Raw genomic sequence first — 21,152 nt, forward strand, 5'->3', positions numbered from 1 at the left:
ATTATTTGGATGGGGAGAGTTCTCAGAAAAGCAATTATGTTTTGGAAGAAACAACGGATTTCTGAAGTTACTAAAGGTATGATAGTGTGAAATTTGCACTTTTCTACAATTTTTAAAGCAGTTATGTCTTTCCCTGGGTTACATGACTACTTTAAAGAGTTGAAACAAGTAGAACTTTTATGATTTTGTTTGAAACAGTCCAAAGCATTTCACTGCTTTGTTAGAAAGATATAGGATGGGAATTAATGGATTTTCACTCTGCATTTTTGCTGCTAATGTGCTAAATCTTGCATTGTTCTCTTAGAAAGGGAATTTCCAAAACTTTATGAAGGATAATGGTGTCACACACCATGTTAGTCTATGGTTTGCTTGCGTTTTTTTAAGCAACAGTCTTTACACAAAACTCTAAACCAAGGGTCCTCAAACTTTTTAAATAGGGGGCCAGGTCACTTTTGGGGGTGGGCTGTTACAGAGATGGGTTCCTCCCGGTTCAGACCAGTGAACCTGAACTGATAGCTAGCCATTGGTGATGTCACAATGATGTCATAGAACTAGTTCTGTGAATGCAGGTCTGTGGACACCACCATATATTTTTTTATTTTATTCCCCCCCCCTTGAATTTTTTCTGTACATGCGGAGAAGCTGAGTTTCCGGCACCGTGCATGCGTTGACATCTTGTTTTCAGCTTTTTCCCCCCAATTTTTTTTCTGGCAGTGTGCATGCATGTGCACACAAAACATGTGAATTAGCAGCAAGGTAAGTTAGAATCCACCTCTGGGGTGATGGACTATAGTTTGAAAAAATCATGAATGAATTCCTTTGCACACTACGCATATCTTATTTGTAGTGCAAAAAACTATGAAATATAATTTCTCTGTTTCTCTCGTGTCTGCCTTTATCTCTGTGTCTCTGTCTCTCTCTGTATGTCTCTCTGTCTCTTGTCTCTCTCTCTGATTCAGCTCTTGCTGGGTCTTGCTGCATGACAAGACTGCAGCAGGAAACAGCAGGCAGCTGCTTCCGGCCTTTGTTGGTGCTAGACATGCGTTGTTTGCTCGGGTAGACACATGACCTGGTCTTTGCCCCAAGACACTGGCTTGACCTACGCCGTGGCCGACACCGCTGCTTGTTACCAGAGCAAGTACAGCAGGGTCGCATTGTGGCTCTGTGTTGTATGGACTCCAGGAGGAGGAGAGGACCCCATCTCCCCCTTTGTGAAGTGCGCTAAATTTACTGCTGCGAAAGGTGTGCGAAAGCAGAAGGCCAGCCATGGAGGCAGCAGCGGCAGTGGTGTCACCTGTGGCTGTATCAGGTCAGCGTCTTGGGACGGTGATCAGGGTCTCCGTGAGCGACCAAGGCGCACCCAGCACCAACAAGACTGGAAGAAGTGCCCATGAGACCCAGCAATTAAAACAAGGTGCTAGAGAATCAGTCTCGGTTACTGCAGTGCTTCCTAGACGCGCCTGAAGTGGTGGGAGTTGCCTTGAGTGCAAATGTACTACATTGAAGGTGGAATGCTATTGCTACAAAAGGCAAGTACAGGAGTGCTTCGCTCCTGCACTAAGGCTCCAGCTATTGCCACCACGGCTTCAGCCTGCCTGCACTACCCCACCCTGCCACACTAGTGCCATTACCCCACTCCCGCCAGCATGGGCTGTGCTACTTGTGCCACCACTTCTACCACCCTCTACAGCAGAGATTTCTATCCCCATCATGAGACAGGTGCACCCAGTTGGAGGAACTGCTCCCAGATGACCAAGGGGCCAGTCCTATGACTAGAGCTTTGGAATATGGAACCATCTTTACCACCGATGTCAGCAGGCCACTGTAGGTCTGCCTATCTTATTTTTCCTTCACTCAGATTGACCACAAAGCTGCTCCCAAGCTTGAGAAGAAGAAACCCCAAAGAGGTTCCTGGAGGGCAAGTGCTTTTTCTCAGCCCCCAGCCCTGAGGCTGCATGGAAGCTGAGAACTAGGCTTGAAAGGCAGCCTCGCCTCGCTGTGTCCTCCCCACTACCCCGAATGACACCGCCTGGATAAATTGCTTTGGTGGGCTGTATCTGTCCTGGGAGCCATAGTTTGAGGACCCCTGCTCTAAGCCATGAGCCACAGTTTACGCACACAATATATCAATTCACTTAATATCTTAATACAAAACTAGCCAACTCAATTATGGCTTAATGTGATACGTGATCCCAGCTACGTTTATTCTGAGTCATACACTGTTCCTTATGTTTTGTAAGCCACCCTGAGTCCTTGGAGAGGGGTGTCATATAAATGCGATTAATAAATAATAAGTAAATAAAATAAAGATAGTCCTTGACTTATGAACAGAACAGGGACCAGAATTCCTGTCAATAAGTGATGTCATTGAGTTGTGCTCAATTTTATTACCTTTTCTGCTACGATTATTAAGTGAATCACATTAAATAAATCCAACTTCCCCCATTAACTTTGCTTGTCAAAAGCCTCCTGGAAAGGTTCCAAATGGTGATCACATGGCCCTGCAATATTGCAATTGTAAATACATGCCAGTTGCTGAATTTTGATCAGGTAAGTAACTGCAGGGATGCTGTCATGGTAACGTGTGAGGACCAGTCATAAGTCACACTTCAGTGTTGCCACTTCAAATGGGTATAAATTGAAGACTACCTGTATAGTAAAATTAAGGATTCAGTTTGTGTCCAATTTTTAGTAGCTGACAATTCCGCCTACCCAGAACTATAAAGTACTCATCTCTTATTCTCTACAGGCAGGAAGAAAGAGCCTGGCTCATCTGATAAAATGTTCCCTGCTTGGAGGCAATATTCAATCATGTTGGTGGTTATTTGCAGCATAATGGCCTCTTTTGGTCAGTACCACCTGGGGCCTTTGCTCAACTACAAAGATTGCTGTTGTCAGGCTGGGTGCCTCTCTTACAGGCTTTTGATGTCCTGAGTATCTCATGTGGAACTGGCTCAGTAAAATGGTGCTATCAGTGCCCAGATAATTTTGGCCTGGAGCTGGATTCTCAAATTGGGTGACCTGTCCAAGCAAGATTATGATTAATGGCAGGTGTCCTCTGAATAGTAATTCAAATCTGACTTACTCATTTATGCTCAGTGCCTACTGACTATAGCAAAGGGAGGAAACATGTTTGCCTTTGTATGGGCAGACATACAAATTTATCAGCTGTCTTTTGGCTGCCTCTTCCCAAATTGGCTAATTACATGAGATTAACGCTTAGAAACAGCAGTTCCCTCTCTTCTAGCACCATCTGCTCTCTTGTATAAGGCCTGTTTTATTTGCCAATGTCTGGATTCTGTTTAATTTGACCCTAGCTTTAAGGTATAGGAATAAGTACCACCTACATAGAGAGGCAAAGGCGTGAAACTTTACTGAAAGAAGGTTCAAATGGAACTGTTTATGGGAAAGGATATGTAGAAATGTACTGTATGTATATTTTTTAAAAGTGCTGTTGGTTTTCAAAGTTGTAAACCCGCAAATGGCTATAGCACTTAAACAATGAAGGTACTATAATGCTTGACTATTTTTGTCTCCAACAGTTTCTTCAATCTTATTTGTTCTCTTCTTACTGCTTTTCCTATTAGAGTCATTCCCCCACTTCCAGTAAATTTAATGTAGGAATGATTCAAATGTAAAAGTTGAACAAGTTCATATGAAATGCTTTCGAAAAGGGTTAGATGGTATGGGAAACCTTAGAAAATGGACAATATGCAGGGTTTAGATTTAATCCATTATTCAAATCATAAGATTAGAAAATATTGATCTGTTTGATCTAGAATGTTAAAAAACCTGCTCACAGGCAAAGTTGGTAGGCATGGTGAAATCAGCAAATGTCAAACTCCCGGGCCCGTGCGTCAGATTTGTCATGTGCTGGCCACACCCGCACTTGGCTTAGCAAAGGGGAAAAGGGTTCCAATACAGTGATGATGTGAGTTTGACATCCCTGTCCTAAAATGTTTCTTTTCCATGTGAAATTACATAGCTATAATTTAAAGAAATGACCTGAAATACAGTCACATTAAGACTCCTTGATGCTGCGTAATTAATTTAAAAGCATTGCCTAATGAGAGCCAGGTACATTAGTGGCATGTGTCATCTTGCACTATCATTCTTTATCTGTAGAATCCCTTGGTTGTTCTATGGATAGATTTGATCCTGATGATTTGGGAGTTGTGTAGCCAACTACAAAACCAGAGCATTCCAAATTGGGGATAGCTGATTTAGGGCCTGAAGCCCTAAATTATTATTGAGGTAATGATAATGAAAATTTCTGGAATGTAAAGAAGCATGGTGATTTGTGGATTTAGCTTGAGAAAAGTGTAAAAGGATATGGGCTATGGCAAGAAATGTTGACTCAAAACCTCTAGGCTGCTTTCTGTAGATGTGTAAGGTGTATGAGCAAAGAAAATTGCAGAAATAAAATGGAATTGCCTTGAACTAGAAAGTCTGATTAGCATTTTTAACTGCTTAAACTACTTGAAAAAGGAAGTTTCCTAAGATCAGCTGTAGAGAGTCTTACGGTTGAATTGGAGCCTTCTGAAAAGGATCCGAATTTTCCTGCCCTTGTGGAATCTGCTTGCAACAACCTGGGTAACCTGACTAGATCCAAAATTACTGTGTTTCAATGTTTTTTTCTGTGAGAGATAGAGATAGATAGAGCCGAGGTGGTGCAGTGGGTAGAGTGCAGCATTGCAGGCCTCTAAAGCTGACTGCTAGATCTGCAGGTCAGCGGTTCAAATCTCCTCACCAGCTCAAGGTTGGCTCAGCCTTCCATCCTTCCGAGGTGGGTAAAATGAGGACCCAGATTGTGGGGGCAATATGCTGGCTCTGTTAAAAAGTGCTATTTCTAACATGTTGTAAGCCATCCTGAGTCTAAGGAGAAGGGCGGCATTTAAAAAATCGAATAAATAAACAGCCCTTTTCATATTATTTTCTGTGTCTATTTTGTTCCTTCCCAATCCTAGTTTAGGTTGTCCATTTCCCCTTCAGGGCTTAAAGCTTTTGTTGGCAAGTAACTAGGTAATGACAAAAGAGAGTGACTTGCCAGAGTTTCCTCAGGGGTGGATGGTGAAAGACAGGTCTCTGGAATATTGTTGCTAGGGCTTCGCATTGCAGTTGCTAAGGAACCTCCACTTGAGGCACCACTGGGCTGGCAGTGGAAAGGCCAGATGGCTGCTAGGAGATGAAACAACAGCCCTTGGCTTTTGTGGAAGTGCCATGGAAGACGTTTTCCTGTATCCCTTCAAGTGGAAAAAGGCAGCAGTTTGAAATATGTCTGTTATAGTACAACGTGATTTAGAAGCATCAGCCCCATAATTTCTACAATTATTGGCTGAGGTGCATTTGTTTTCTGGACTATTGTATTGGCAGTTCTGTGTTAGCAAAAACTTCAGAAGAGAAGGATTTAGGGATAGTGGTTTCTGACAGTCTCAAAATGGGTGAGCAGTATGGTCGGGGTGGTAGGGAAAGCAAGTAGGATGCTTGGCTGCATAGCTAGAGGTATAACAAGCAGGAAGAGGGAGATTATGATCCTGCTATATAGAGTGCTGGTGAGACCACATTTGGAATACTGTGTTCAGTTCTGGAGACCTCACCTACAAAAAGATATTGACAAAATCGAATGGGTCCAAAGACGGGATACAAGAATAGTGGAAGGTCTTAAGCATAAAACGTATCAGGAAAGACTTAATGAACTCAATCTGTATAGTCTGGAGGACAGAAGGAAAAGGGGGGACATGATCGAAACATTTAAATATGTAAGGGTTAAAAACGGTCCAGGAGGGAAGTGTTTTTAACAGGAAAGTGAACACAAGAACAAGGGGACACAATCTGAAGTTAGTTGGGGCAAAGATCAAAAGCAACGTGAGAAAATATTATTTTACTGAAAGAGTAGTAGATCCTTGGAACAAACTTCCAGCAGACGTGGTTGGTAAATCCACAGTAACTGAATTTAAACATGCCTGGGATAAACATATATCCATCCTAAGATAAAATACAGAAAATAGTATAAGGGCAGACTGGATGGATCATGAGGTCTTTTTCTGGCGTCAGTCTTCTATGTTTCTAACTGTAGATCTAATTTTTAAAAAAAGTGACCATAAAAGAAGAGCGTAGGTGAATGAACAAAAAATGTCAATGAGTTTTCCAGGTCCACTATTTATGAGAATGTCTGATTAAATTTAAATTTTAAACTTTTTAAAAGAGGTTGGCATTTCTTTATTTTACAGTTTCAAATAAATCAGATTTCTCCTAATTATTGTACATTTTACAAGTGGAGTGAAGTGGTGGACTTTTTTTAAAATAATGTGCTGTCTAACTAATTTGGTGTAAATATATATACAGTACCTCTAATAAATAATATAGAAAGCCAGTTTGGTGTAGTTGTTAAGACACTATGCTAGAAAATGGGAGACTATGAGTTCCAGTCCTGGGTTATGTACATAGCCAGCTTGGAGGATTTGGGTCAGTCAGTCCCTCAGCCCTAAGAAGCAAGCAAGGGCAAATCATTTCCAAACTCCTGCGAAGAAAACTATGGGGCTAGTCCAGGCAGTTGTCAAGAGTTAATAAAGGCATTAATAAAATCAACAATATGGCTTAATTATAGCTTGCAAATCTGAAAAGCTATGGCTTCTTTGAAACATTGATTTTATAGGTAGCTTTGCTATTGCTACTGATAATTACTTTGTACACTTGTTCTATAATGAGTGTTACAGTATATTAGTAAATATGTTGTCAGTGATATTGACCAACGCTAACTCATGTCAATTAAAAATATGATAGAAGAACTTGCCACAAATCTTTTGCAATGTGCAATTATTGACTTGATTTTTTTTCCTGGCAATTTAAAACCATAAGCCTCTTTGTACTGCATGACAATTATCAAATAATGCAAAATTTGTTTCAGGCATCAACAACATTGGATGTTAAATGCCAGTATAAAGTATCTGATGAAAATTTGAGAAATCCTTGGAGAATAAAATATATACTGTATATTTTTTTCCTGAACATTCATAAAAGAGTATATAGGAATGACTTTTTCCATGCACAATGTCCACAGAGCAAACAACTTATATTTCCTGTCCTTTAAGAAAAAAAACTTCAAATATTATCATGAAGAATTTGCATTTTTAATTTAATTTTACTGGGAGCTGAGCTGCATCTTTATTTCAGAATGTAGAATTCTATCATATTCTTGCACATAGACCTGATTATACAAACATAGTTTTTGAGTTATATGAAAAATCATGTAATTCTTTGCTATTAAACAGATAACCAGTTGCTTGAAGTATTTCCCCTTTGGACTTCCTCATACCATCTCCCCGTTCACCAACACTTTTTTTTCTTTTAAAAAAAGCAGGTTTGACCACCTTATGGATTGAACAGATCAATGGAAGAAAGTGAAGCTACCTTGCTTCTTACAGGAGATATACATAAAAAGGCTCCTCTTTGTGAAGCTGACCTTTCTTTTGGTAACTTTCATTTCACTCCATGGCATCTTGTTACCCTGAAGTGGTGGCTGATGGCTTTTAACAAAGTTGATAGAGGGAACAGCTGGGCCAACTCATGATACTTTCACGGCCCATCCTCACCCCGCCCCTTCTAATGATAGTGTTTCCTTATAAGTAAAAACCTGAAAGAAAATGGAAGTTATACTATTTTAAGAAGCCACATTATAAATAAGCCAATAGCATGTAGCTTTTATCTTGCTTTGTATTTACTATGATTATGGTTACAAGAACATAATTATAAATAAAATGTGAATCAGAAATAGATTGTCTAGTCAGTGCTATCTGTTTGAAATCTGGAACTTCCATTCATGGGCACTGTCCTAGTTGCATAGTTTTGATTTTTTCCGCTTCATTTTAAAAATCATTTTCTATATGCTAGTCCAATGAGCCCTGGGTTCTCCCCATGCAAATAATTGCTATAATGGCTGTTGGTTCAATAATAGCTATATCTTTCGGGTTGGAAACCACAGCCTGTCCTAGTGATGAAGCTGGAAGTCAGGAGGGAAGGTTATATGGCTTGCCTACACCTTCTAAGTTAGTCTGCTGCCCTAGGATGTGGTGGAAGATATTATCTCCCACCGCTGTCAAGAGAAAAATTATCTTAAATCTTTGTTCTAGGACAATGATGGCACGCAGACAGTGGCACACAGAGCCATATCTGCTGGCATGTGAGCCATTGCCCTCGTTTAGCTCCAACGTGCAAGTGTGTGTCAGCCAGCTGATTTTTGGCTTGCACAGGGGCTCTGGGAGGGCGTTTTTGGGTTCCAGAGAGCCTCCGGGGGGGGGGCATTTTATCCTCCTCTGGCTCGAGGGAAGCCTTTGGAGCCTGGGGGAGGGGGGTGAAACATGAGCCTACTGGGCCCACCAAAAGTTGAAAAATAGGCCATTTTCAGCCTCCAGAGGGCCTCCAGGGGTGGGGGAAGCTGTTTTCATCCTCCCCAGGTATTGAATTATGGTTGTGGGCACTGGCACATGTGCGATAGTGCACACCCATGCTTTTTCGGCACCCGAGGAAAAAAAGGTTTGCCATCACTGTTCTCGGGCAATGATGGTGACCCTATTGCACGGGGAGCCATATCTGCCGGCACATGAGCCGTTGTCCGAGTTCAGCTCCAGCATGCATGTGTGCACCAGTCAGCTGTTTTTGGCCTCTGCATGGCTCCTGGGGGGGTAGGAGAGGCCCTTTTCACCCTCCCCAGGCTCTAGGGAAAACTGTGGGCACTCAAGTGTGTACAATAGCATGTGTGCACATGCTTTTGGCCCCCCGAGGAAAAGAAGGTTCGCCATCACTGTTCTAAGGTTTAGGCAGCAAAACATCTTAGAATAGCTTTTCCTGGCTACATTACTGGATACAATATGGTAGCTTTAGTTGAATGTCATCAAAAGTTCTTAAATTGGGTCAGAGTATCCAGGTTTAATTATTGAATCTTTTGTGAAAGGATGATCTCAGTGCTCTGACTTGAGGAAGAGGTAGTTTTTGTTTTCTGAGTTGGTCTAAGTTGACAACATCAGTTACTATAGTAAAACAATCCTTAATCTGACACCGAGTTCTACTATACAGGTAGCCCTAGATTTATAACCACAACTAGAACCAGAACTAAGTGATGCAGTTGAGTGAGTCATGCTCAACATTTTTTTAACCCAAGCAATTAAATCAGGTGGTCATTAAGTGAATCTGGTTTACTCTAATTGACTTTGTCAGAAGCCCCCTGAGAAGATTGTAAATGGCTGCATCTGTCATAAATACATGCCAGTTGCCATGTACCCAAATTTTGAACACATGCCTCTAAGACACACTGTGAGTCATAACTGCAAGGATTGGTTGGTTGTCACTTTTTTCAGGGCTGTTGTGACTTTTAATAGTTATTAAATGGTCAGAGAAGACTAACTGTAAACTTCCACTATATTATAGTAGAATAATCTTGTTTAGTCCTGGAACAACCCATTTGTTTGGAATGGTATAGGCAGAGTGGGCTGCTAAGGTGGAACAGTGACGTGTGCTTGCCCCCGTGGCTCTGAGTGCTAGTGGAGTCCAGCACAATTACACTACTGCACCTGCACCAAATCACGCGCGGACATACAGGGGCGCCCATGGCTCAGGTGCAGTAGTGTAATTGCACTGGACTCCATAGTTCCCTCTAAGCTGAGCAGTGAGCAATTGCTCACTTAAAAATCATCATCAACTCAGAGTTTTCCAAACCTGCCCAGAAGCCGAGAGGGAAAGAGTGAGAGGGAAGGAGAGAGAGAGGAAGAGAGAGAAAAAGATAGAAAAAAGAGAGGAAGGAAAAGAGAAAGAAAAAGAATGGGAGTAAGGAAGAGAGAAAGAAAATCAAAATCTAGTTTGAAACTAGCTCAACTATTTAAGTGGCATTTTGATATTGATAGAGTTGCCCTATTATGAGCTCACTGTTATAGACACACAGTACAGTATTTTATTTTGAAATTCCCTGAGGCAAAACAGGGTGGGTCTTTTATTTGTTTGTTTGTTTGTTTATTTATTTATTTATTTATTATTTCTGTGCCTCCCAGTCCCGAAGGGACTGCCGCTCAGACACTATACTTTTCCGCCCACCCCACAAAAAAATTAGAGGGAACACTGCTGGACTCCGCTAGCACTCAGAGCCACGGGGGCGAGCACATGTCACTATTCCACCTTACCAGCCCACTTCTGGGTATAGGCTAGGGTCTCCTGCTTGAACAGCTCACTGACCTTCAAGGTCCCTTCCAACTCTTATTCTGATAGTGATGGAAAGTAACTTTATGACAAAACATTGCATTTATGTTCTTTGTAGATCTATAAAGTGAAGAAAAGCTGAAGTGAGATCATAACCACATTTATTGTTTTACTTAGCAAGCCAGGGAGATCCCAAACTTGTTAAAGGAGGACCACCTGTAATCTCTCAGTCTCAACCTTGCATCTTGTATGACAGTAATATTGACCCGTTTTAATTCAGAGTTGCCGAAAGGGATGCAGGTGCTTCCTATACCCTCCTTTAGAGGAGATGGGGTCAATATAGACCTTTTGCTTTTGCTTGACTAGCCAGAGGGTAGGCAAAATCTTCCCTACAGGGAAGCGGTTTTAAGAGCTCTCCCCCCCCCCAGGAGAAAACAAATACCAAAAGTAGCAGTTGCTGGGCAAGAGGAATAGGGAAGGGGAAGAGCGATTGTGTGGCGCTATCGGCTTCCACCTTCCCCCAAACTTGTCAAGGAAACTCCGCGATGGGGCGACCAAATAAACGGTGGCAGAGCAGCGGTGTCACCCTACGCAGCGCAACTCAGGTAGGGGCAAGCGAGGCACCTGCGGGGCGGAGTCTGCCCAGGCCGGACCGGCCGCTTCGCCTGCGTGTCGTCTCACAGGCTTCGGAGCGACAGTCGTGAGTCTCACTCCTGGGCTGGGTTCGCTGCTCGTTCATGCCTCCAGCATGGCTCTGGAAAGCGACCACAGGAGGACGAGGTAAGGCGGCGGGCCAAACGGGCTTGGCCTGCAGCGCCGGCCGCGGGTGCAGAAAGCCGTCGGCTCCGCGTCTCTTGTTACGTCCCCCGCTTTCTTTTTCTTTCCCCTGGCGAGGGGAGCGCTTTGCTTCGCCCGCTTCAAGTATCCGCAATGCAGTCACTCCCGGCCGGGCGGGCGGGCCGGCAGGTGGGCGCAAAAAAAAAAAAACCCCGAGGAAAGCGCTCTCTCCCACCGGACGCACGAACGTGGCTCTAAGCGGCCGAGGACTGAGGGTGGGGGTGGGGACTGAGGTGCAGATTTCCAGGCCCCTGCCGCTGAGCCAGGCCCGGTTTGCGAAGATGGCTCCAGCCTGAGGCGTTGGGCAGCCTGAGGCGACGAAGCATCCCTCCCCCTCCCCCCTCCCTCGAGGGGGAGAGACCCCTCACTCCACAAGGCCAGGCTCGCCCCGAAGACGCAGGAGCCCACAAGGGCCGCTCCGCTTCCCTGCCAGCGTCTGGTCTTCGGCAAAGAAACGCAGCCAAGTTCCCCGCGAGAGAAAGCAAAAGTCTGACAGGGATTTATTAAGCCGCTCGAAAGTTTCCAAAATGGGCGCTACCCCCTTACAGCTGGTACTTGAGACTAGGGGGGGTAGTAGGATCCCTCACCTCCGGGGATGGTAGGTTTGGGGGGGCGGCGGAGTAGGATCGGGGCGGGAGATGGCTGGGAGAGATGTGTGTGTGTGTGGGGGGGTCTCCTTGGGCGGGGACGCAGGAAGAAGACTAGGCAGTCCGGGAGCCGCCAGGGAAGCCCACTTGCTGACCTCGTCCCCATCCACCTTTTCAGGACCTTTCGCCTCGGTTTCCTTCTCTTCCCTCTTTATCCCGTTCCAAGGCTGGATGGTGGGAACTGAGCAGTTAAATATTGAGCTTATGTCTAACTTTTCCCCAAACCCAAGCGAAATCTGCTTCGGCTATGCTTCTGAGGAGTTTGCAAATAATTATTTACCTATAAGCTTTCCATGCTTGAAAATTCTAATCATATAATCGAAGGTGACTGTCTTGTCATATCTGCATCCCCAATAGAAGTTCAATTTAAACAGCGAATACTTGGAATAGAAAATCTGCCTGCTGAACTGCAAAATTGAAACTTGAATTTTAAAATACCATCTTTCATTATTTTCATTATTTCCTTCCATTTATCTCCACAATAACAATTTGAGAGGCAATTGAGCTAAAGAAGAGTAATTTGCCCAAAATCTATCAAAGTCAATAGCTGTGAACCTAAGTCTTTTTGACCCTAGCCCAACCCTTTATCCACTCTGCCACATTGGTAACAGCATAGTAGAAATTTTTAGAGGCATACCCATTTTCCCTGCTTGTGATTCACAGGTATTGTCACCCTTTTGAACTAGAAGAGTGGCTCTTACATGGAATGAGCCAGAAACCCATTTAAAGTAGCATTCTAGTTCTAATAACAGTCACCCAGATGTCCCAGCAACAGCTTCAAGTCGATTGTGCCAGTGCAGGGCTGTCAGCAGAGGTGGATTCGTGCTGGTCTGGACCGGTTCCATAGAACGGTTCTAAATTCTGGTAGCAGGAATTCCCCACCCCCACCCCCCGCTTGCCAAATAGGCAGCAACCCAGGCCTGCCACGCCCCCAAACTGGCTCTCTTGGCAGCACCTATGATGCTACCATCTTGTTTTTTGCTTCTGAGCATGTGCAGAAGCTGGGGTTTTAGCACTGTGTATGTGTGCCCCCGCACAGCGCGCAATGCGTACGTGCCCGTGTGGCATATCAGGAAGCGAACCGGGAGTGAGGTAAGCCAGAACTCACTCCTAGCTGTAAGTAGAACTCTCAGGGCAAAACTTTCAGATGGGTCCCCATCCAATTTAAATTGCTTTTAAATAGAATTAAAAATGAACCTGCAGGAAAAAATAAAACAAGAAATAAGGTACCACCCAAGTTTGGAATGAGCTCCTTCTTCTGGAGCTGTGGTTATGAAAAAGATAGTGTTCAACTTCTGAATAAGGAAGTGACTGGCATTAATTTAAGTTCACCACATCAATATTGATTAGGTGGATTTAGCATTTAGACTTATATACCGCTTCACAGTGCTTTACAGTTACTACTATAATAATTTGTTACTAAATTCATCTGGATAAATAATTGATCACAGAGATGCAGCATGGGGCATAGCCACTCTTATTCCCTTGCAGCTAGCATCCCACTGTTACTAATTTTAACTCCCCCAAATTAAAGCAAAACAAATAAATTGAAAAAAGTTAGAGAATTTCTTTATAGGGTATATCAGTTAACCCTTGTTTAGAAAATCTTATTTCCCTAATTCTTTAGAACTACAATTTCTATAATATTTGTTGGGGGAATCAAGGAAATTGAAATCCTACTTTTAAAAAAATACTATCTTAATATTAGTATCATTTGTAAAGGGAGTTGCTGCTGCAAATCAGTATGCACACCTCTTTTTCTGCTCTACTTTTAGCTCAGAATTACCTGCCTTGAATGTTACTGATTCTATAGTTAAAATTAATTAATAACTCCTCTGTGAAGTAGGTTAGACTGAGAGATAAAGTGATTGAACAAAAGTTCACCCAATCAACTGTTATTGTGAGAATGGATTTGAATCAGGGTCTTCCAGGTTTATAGCATGAATTTTTGATTTCAACAGACAATTTTTATAGCTTTCAAATTAAATTTGTTGTGCATCATGTATTTAGTTAATTAATTTATAGATATATATCTTGGCACTTTTTCTGGTCCCTAATACCCACATAAAATATATACCTAATGAATGTGCATATGCATTCAAACATGCTAATCAAAATGAAATGAAAACATGAGATTGCAGGGAGATAAAAGTTTTCTATAGTACTGAGGTCTTGCACAGATACCTCCAGAAAGAACTGGATTATTCTTGTGTGTGAGCTGAAGCAACCTCTGGCTTTGAACATGCTGCAATTGCTAATTACTAGGACGGTCACCACCTTTTAGTGGGATTACTACTATATCTGGGTTTCAGAAATCATATATGGCAGCCTTTCTGTATCTCTTTCCTTCCATCTAATGATCATCCTTACTTTTGTCATGACTCGATTCCAGTGGTAATACTATTTTGTCCCTGCTGTTTGCTGTTTGCTCCCATTGTTTACTAGTAACTGATAAGCCACCTCACTCACTGAGTTGGTGCACTCTCAATTTAGTCCTGCTATTGTTTAGAAAAACACAAAGTTGTCTATATTCTTCTCTATTTCTCCCAAGCTGGTGCACTATCCACAAAGCAGATATGATAGATACCTCTTAATTCAGTGGCATGCATTTTTCTTGAATAAGTCAAGTTAATATTAATACAGAACTCTGCTGGAGTTACCACATTGCAAAATAAGTAACCCTAGACTGAGACAAATTTGACAAAGATGTGGAATTGTCATTAATTGGTTATTGATCACCATAGGTTCTAATATTAGTACCTAACATAGTCATGAGAAACTGCAAAGTCCATTAAACCGTTATTGATTATTGTGGCTGGTAGTGTGACCTAAGAGCAAGGCTAATTTAGAATCCTTTGAAATATTGAGGAATGATTACATTGTAGATACCACCTCCCCCCATGCTTGTAAAGCTATCTCTGGGCACATGTGTCTCATCAACTCTGCTTCCCACTACTAACTTGCTCTGCCATTTAACTGGCATAAACTCTCTTGTTCAGGCAAAACATGAATATTGCTTCTAAGCATCCCTTGTAAGTTTATCATCCAAATCCCTTACCATCTGGGGCTATGGATATATAGGTAGTCCTCGACTTACAATGACAATTCAGGCCAAATTTTTTGTTGCTAAGAGAGACACTTGTAAACTGAGTTTTTGCCATTTTGACAGCCTTTCTTGCCACAATTGTTAAGTGAATCCCTGCAGTTGTTAAGTTAGTAACACGGGTGTTAAATGAATCTGGCTTCCCCGTTGACTTTGCTTGTCAGACAGTGGGAAAAAGTGATTACATGACTTTGGGACACTGTAGCCATCATAAATATGAACCAGTTGCCAAGCATGTGAATTTTGATTATGTGACCATGGGGATCCTGCAGCAGTCATAAGTGTGAAAAATGGTCATGCCACATTTTTTCATTGCTGTTGTAACTTTGAGCAGTCACTAAATGAAGGGTTGAAAGTTGAGGACTACCTCTATTCTACAAATCCCTCCTAAAATGTGGTGCTGAGAAATAGATGGAATATTGTAAACATGGCCTGACAGAAAGGAACAATAACTTAATGGTATTACTGGTATACTTCTATCAATACTACCTAGATGGCATTTGCAATTTTAACAGCTGTATCACATTATTTCAGTCAGTGATCCATCAAGACACCCAGATTATTTTCATAAATGCAGCTGCCCAGGATCATTTCTTCTATCCTACAATTTATACCTTCAGGTTTTCCTACTTAAATCCGGAACGTTAAATTTATTCTTGTTGAAATTCATTTTGATGTTTTCTGCCATGAATCTTGACATTACCCTCTCCCCAAAATATTTGCTGCCTCTCCATATTTTTCTTGTACACAGATTTAATAATCACATTTTCTATTCAATTTTTTATAAATATGTTGAACAGCATAGGTATTAGACTGGGTCCCTGAAATATGCTTTCAACTTGATATCTTTTCAGTGTGATGCAGAGCCAGTCATTTACATCACAGGGTATAATTATTTTCTTGGTTCTGTAGTAATCTAATGGTAACTTTTTCTAGTTCACTGTTTGTCATCTCCAGGAGTGGGTTCTAACTTCACTTCACTGCTGGTTCACTTCTTCCTGTGCTGTGTGGGCGCACGCACACTTTGCGCACACTTACAGTGCTGAAAAATAAAAAAAAATTAAAAACCCAAAACAAGATGGTGATGCATGCGCAATGCTGAAAAGTCGGATTCTGTGCATGTGCAGAAGAAAAAAACCTGGTGGAAAATTTTCTCCAAATTCTTAAAAAATAAAAAGAATTCTCCAAAAAATCCCCCTTCCAAAAGATGGTGGTATCCATGGACTGGCACCAACAGAACTGGTTCTGTGACATCATCATGTGACAACAGACTCAAACTCAACCCTGATAAGATGGAGTGGCTGTGGGTTTTGCCTCCCAAAGACAACTCCATCTGTCCGTCCATTACCCTGGGGGGGGAATTATTGACCCCCTCAGAGAGGGTCCGCAACTTGGGCGTCCTCCTCAATCCACAGTTCACATTAGAGAACCATATTTCAGCTGTGGCGAGGGGGACGTTTGCCCAGGTTCGCCTGGTGCACCTATTGCGGCCCTATCTGGACTGGGAGTCACTGCTCACAGTCACTCACGTCCTCATCACCTCAAGGTTCGACTATTGTAACGCTCTCTACATGGGGCTACCTTTGAAAAGTGTTCGGAAACTTCAGATCGTGCAAAATGCAGCTGCGAAAGCAATCATGGGCTTTCCAAGATATGCCCATGTTACTCCAACACTCCGCAGTCTGCATTGGTTGCCGATCAGTTTCCGGTCACAATTCAAAGTGTTGGTTATGACCTATAAAGCCCTTCATGGCACCGGACCAGGATATTAGCGAGACTGCCTTCTGCCGCACGAATCCCAGCGGCCAGTTAGGTCCCACAGAGTTAGTCTTATCCGGGTCCCGTCGACTAAACAATGTCGTCTGGCGGGACCCAGGGGAAGAGCCTTCTCTGTGGCGGCTCTGACCCTCTGGAATCAACTCCCCCCAGAGATTAGGACTGTCCCCACCCTCCTTGCCTTTCGTAAACTCCTTAAAACCCACCTCTGTCGTCAGGCTTGGGGGAACTGAGACATCCCCCCCTTGCCTATGTAGTTTTTGTGCATGATATGACTGTGTGTATGTATTTTATATATTGGGGTTTTTTTCTTCTTAGAATTTTTAAATGTAAAACTGTTATTTTAGATTTTAATTATTAGATTTATTACCATGTATTGTTTTTTATCTCTGTTGTGAGCCGCCCCCGAGTCTACGGAGAGGGGCGGCATACAAATCTAATAAATAATAATAATCATGACATCACCAGTAGATTACTACCAGTTCGGGTGAATCGATCTGTACCAGGAGGAACCAGCAACTACAGTTTCTAAATTTATGTTATATTGATCCGTTATTCCAGCCAATTCTCCAGTTTTTTATCACTAGGCCCATACTCTATACTTTTTCAAACACCATAAAAAGTTGCTCTAAGATGATAAACTTCACAAACCAATTTGGGATTTCAGATAATTTGGTTCTGGGTTCTCAGAAAGACACATAAATGGGCTTATTTATGTGTCTTTCTGGCCCTAGTGTGAAGACAGGCATTTATCCCATACCTGCCAAAGCAAATTCCTTAGCTGAAAACACTGTTTTTTCAGTTCTACCATTGTAAGCTATCTTCGTGGTTTAAATCTGCAGCTGGTTGTTCTAATATTAATTTAGAGTTGGAGGCCTGTCCTGTTTCCTACTAAGCACGTAAGGTATGTCCCATCTCTAATGTTTAGAGCTATTTGCTTTTTGGCAATGGGATAATGTTTCTCTACAGCAAAAGTGGAAGTGGGTTCCACTTACCTTTACTATCGGTTCGGGAACGGGAGTGCGCTTTGTGTCCGTGCAATGCTTCTGCGCATGCACTGAGCATTTCTGATGATGTCCGGTGAGTGGGTTGTGCCTTCTGCCTTCTGCCACTGCCGCTACCGGTTCACCAAACTGGTAGCAACCCACCACTGAGCAAAAGCCATCTCTCACAATGCTCAGACAACCTTTGGTGAGACGAAAGGTAGCAAATCTTTTGAGTGTAAGTTCTTCTGACATTCAAATGTCCCACAGTCCCCTATGGAAAGTCCACTGTACCACAGGAATATCATCTGCAAAGGCACTTCCCCGAGATATGGCTGACCATCACTGTTTATGACACAGAGCCTGAATTGTGTAACTCTAAACCAGGTGTCCAACACTGAACTAATAGACAACTAGAAATATATGATTTTGGCATTTGGCATTTGTCAGAAATGGGCTGTTGGCCAATATGAATAAGAGCTTGCAATGGATGTTTCAAGGTGTGCCATCTGTGTGCTGCTGCTATATATCCAGATAACATATCCTGTAGTCTTGGACAGATATCATTGAGCTTCTTCTTTGGAGGGCTCTTGGCTCTACATAACTCTTCAGCTGACACTCATGGGTAGCTATTCTATCCTGCTTGGGTAATGGGAGCAGGTCTTTGGGGGATGAATTTCCCTGGCTCTCAAAATACCAACTTCTCCCATGAAATGGCAGTTGAAGACCCATTTTCCTGATTTCTCTTCCCACTGGAGAACCCCTGTTTTGCTGCTGTTTCTCTAACGCTCAGACTCCTGCCAGTAATTGGGTTAAAGAAAGCATTTTCTATCGTGGTTTCTCCCTTTCTCAGTTCTGCTGCTATCAGAACCTCTGCTCTGCTTCATTGCTGAGGTTGAACAAGGGCTAAAAATGTAGTCAGCTGTTCCTGCAACTGGCATCATTTTTAGCCAATCTTGAAAAGCAGCACTTTAATGTTTTCATGCGTAAAGAGCATTTAAATGTATTTGTGATAGCCAAATTTGTGATGTCTTCCCATATCCTGAGTTGCCATTCTCTCCTGGTGTCAGTTGGTTCTGCTTAGCTTCTTTTGCACATCATTCCGTTTCCATTTTTGGGGAGAAGAACAAAGCAAAGATGATACTGTGTAACTCTTTCCCCCCCTTTTTACACTCAGCAGAGTCAAAAAACACCTTTTTATTCCCTTCAAGCCAATAGAATGTTGGAAGAAATTATGCAAAGGACTGGGCTGGGGAGGGGAGGGGAGAAGCTACATCTCTCTGTCAGCAGAATAATTCTCCAAAACTGGAACAGAGCAGAACAAAATATGGTGTGGGTGAGAAACTGGAAAAAGAAAGATCAGGTTCCAAAATAGGCTAGATCCAGTTAGAGCCTGCTGGGGAAAACATTCCAGAAAAATGCCCCCCCAATGTATGTGGGAAAGGCCACAGAGTGCTACGTTAGAGCCCTGGGGACTCCTCCCTTCTAAGCCACTCTTCCTTGTAGTCCCATCGCCTCATGACAGAGCATGTGCAAACTAACCTATGTTCCTCATGGTACACATATATGGGGCACAACACAAAAGGAAAGCAAATGAACAGATGCAATGGCAAATTATTTGTTCTTTTTCTTCATAGTGTTTTCTTGCAAATGCCACTTTTCCCCAGATCAACCAACTGTTGATCCATTGGTTGTGATATGAAATGACTCACTGGCTTGTCACCGAATGCTGATGTTGTGGGTTGAGAGAGTGACTGATCCAAAGTCTCCCAGTTGGCTTTCATGCCTAAAGTGGAATTAGAAGACGCAATCTCCTGGTTTCTAGGAGAGTCTTTTGGCAATGGGATAATGTTCCTCTACAGCAAAAGTCTTCGGAGAGGGGCGGCATACAAATCTAATAAATAATAATAATAATAATAATAATAATAATAATAATAATAATAATTATTATTATTATTATTACTTGGTGCTTTAACCACTAGAACAAACTGGTTCGCATGTCCACATAGTTGTTGTTGCCTTTTGCTTCCTTTGCCAGTTTACATTCCGTTCACCCTAATAACTTTCTACATATATTAGCTATTTGCTGGTGCACTTTCTTGATAATTATAACTATCTCCTATTTCCTACTCATGACCCTTTCTAATTTTGAGGTCAATCAAAATAAATCTACTGTAATTTCCTAAGTGCTCCCCCATTTTTAAAAATTGAAATGGTGTGCAATTGTATTGCTAGCGCTTAATGTTGTCAGGAGAATTGCACATTGAATTCCTGACATGTTTAGCTACATTTGGGGAAGACGCTTGTCTTGAATTTTGAAGAGCTACAATAGGTTAATGCAGAGGAAACTAATTATTAGATAAACCAAGTCAGCAGCAATATAAAGCTCTGGGTCACTACATTTACAGGAAAAGTTGTCTAAAGTTTCCCGAGGGTGACAGCCTAAAACCTACTTTACCAGTTGTAAAGTTTGTTGAAAGACCAGTCCTGTTTGAGCAAGGTGGGGTAACTGTGCTGGCAAAGACCGCATTTGCTTAATGTTGTCAGAGGTAAGAGTTCTGTCTTTGGGAGGGCACCTAAGCTAAACAAGGTGTGACAAGTATCCAAGCACTTCCTTCAAGAACCCCAGAGGAAGAGCATTTCCTGAGCCCTATAGGAGGGACGGAAACCCTCAGATCTGGGAAGTTTCTCTTATAGCTTTAGAAAAAAAGCAGGGCACATTTACACTTATTTTTATCAGTCAGTGAGCAAGTTATTGCTTTCCTATCTATTTGGGCACCTTCTACAGCTTATGTAGATGCACAGGTGGGCTGCTAAGATGGAATGGTGACTTGCGCTCATGGAAGCAAAAAAACCCGCTGAAACACGGGTGCACCTGCGTCTCCATGTGTGATTCTGCTACCTGCCCAGGTGCAGTAGCATAATTGCGCTGGACTCTGCTAGCACTGAGAGTCACGGGGGTAAGCACACATCCCTGTTCCACCTTAGAAGCCCACCTCTGTATAGAAGAATTAAATGCTGCAGTTTGCTCTTAAAACTGATACAGCTTCTCTTCCCATACAGGTAAATCAATGCCTTTTTTGATGGCTGCCCACTTGGACCACATTTTTCACTAGTCAAAACTTAGGAGTCCACAAAATATCTTTATCTGTGCCTTTTCCTTACTATTGTCTCATCCAAATCAAATGTTTAATTTAAGGGAAAGTCCCATTACAAATGACTAAAACTAATAATTAAATGGACAGGAGCTACAAGAAAATGTGTATTACTCCAAATCTTAGAAGTACACCTGTGATAACCGGCCCTCTTTTCTTACCCGCAGCACTTCCCTGGAGACTGCCTTAGCCGAGTGCATGGAGGCACTGAACTGTTTCCTGCATAACCAGTTCAGTAAGAGCTTGGAAATGCTGCAGCCCAGGTAAATCAGAAGTGCCCAAGCTGATTCATCCTGCACACAGGACAAGCCGGATATCAGCTCCCCCCCTCCATTACCAGGGTTCCCAGCTGTTCTGTTGAATTAAATCCTCCTCCAGCTCTTTCCAATTAGAGAACCCCAGTTACAGTGCTCACAACTATAGAGATGAAGCAATTCTGCGAGATGCAATGGAAGGAGATTTGCTT

At 42.5% G+C, this 21,152-nt stretch overlaps 1 protein-coding gene across 4 annotated transcripts in view; it reads left to right on the forward strand.

The window, feature by feature from the left end:
- The first annotated feature begins 13 nt into the window (after positions 1–13).
- Positions 14–21,152, forward strand: part of LOC139161912 (tetratricopeptide repeat protein 39A-like) — a 53,418-nt gene continuing 32,279 nt past the window's right edge. Inside the window, exons 1-2 of one of the 4 annotated variants that reach the window (XM_070741659.1) lie at positions 14–76; positions 20,854–20,949. In XM_070741659.1, coding sequence (XP_070597760.1) covers positions 20,885–20,949 — 65 coding nt within the window. In that variant the 5' untranslated portion in view covers positions 14–76; positions 20,854–20,884. Of the gene's footprint in view, positions 77–10,709; positions 10,791–10,810; positions 10,966–20,853; positions 20,950–21,152 lie in introns of those variants that run through there. The other 3 variants (XM_070741658.1, XM_070741660.1, XR_011558171.1) reach the window with 3 other exon arrangements.

This window comes from Erythrolamprus reginae, chromosome 2, assembly GCF_031021105.1.
Source record: "Erythrolamprus reginae isolate rEryReg1 chromosome 2, rEryReg1.hap1, whole genome shotgun sequence".
Taxonomy (NCBI): domain Eukaryota; kingdom Metazoa; phylum Chordata; class Lepidosauria; order Squamata; family Dipsadidae; genus Erythrolamprus; species Erythrolamprus reginae.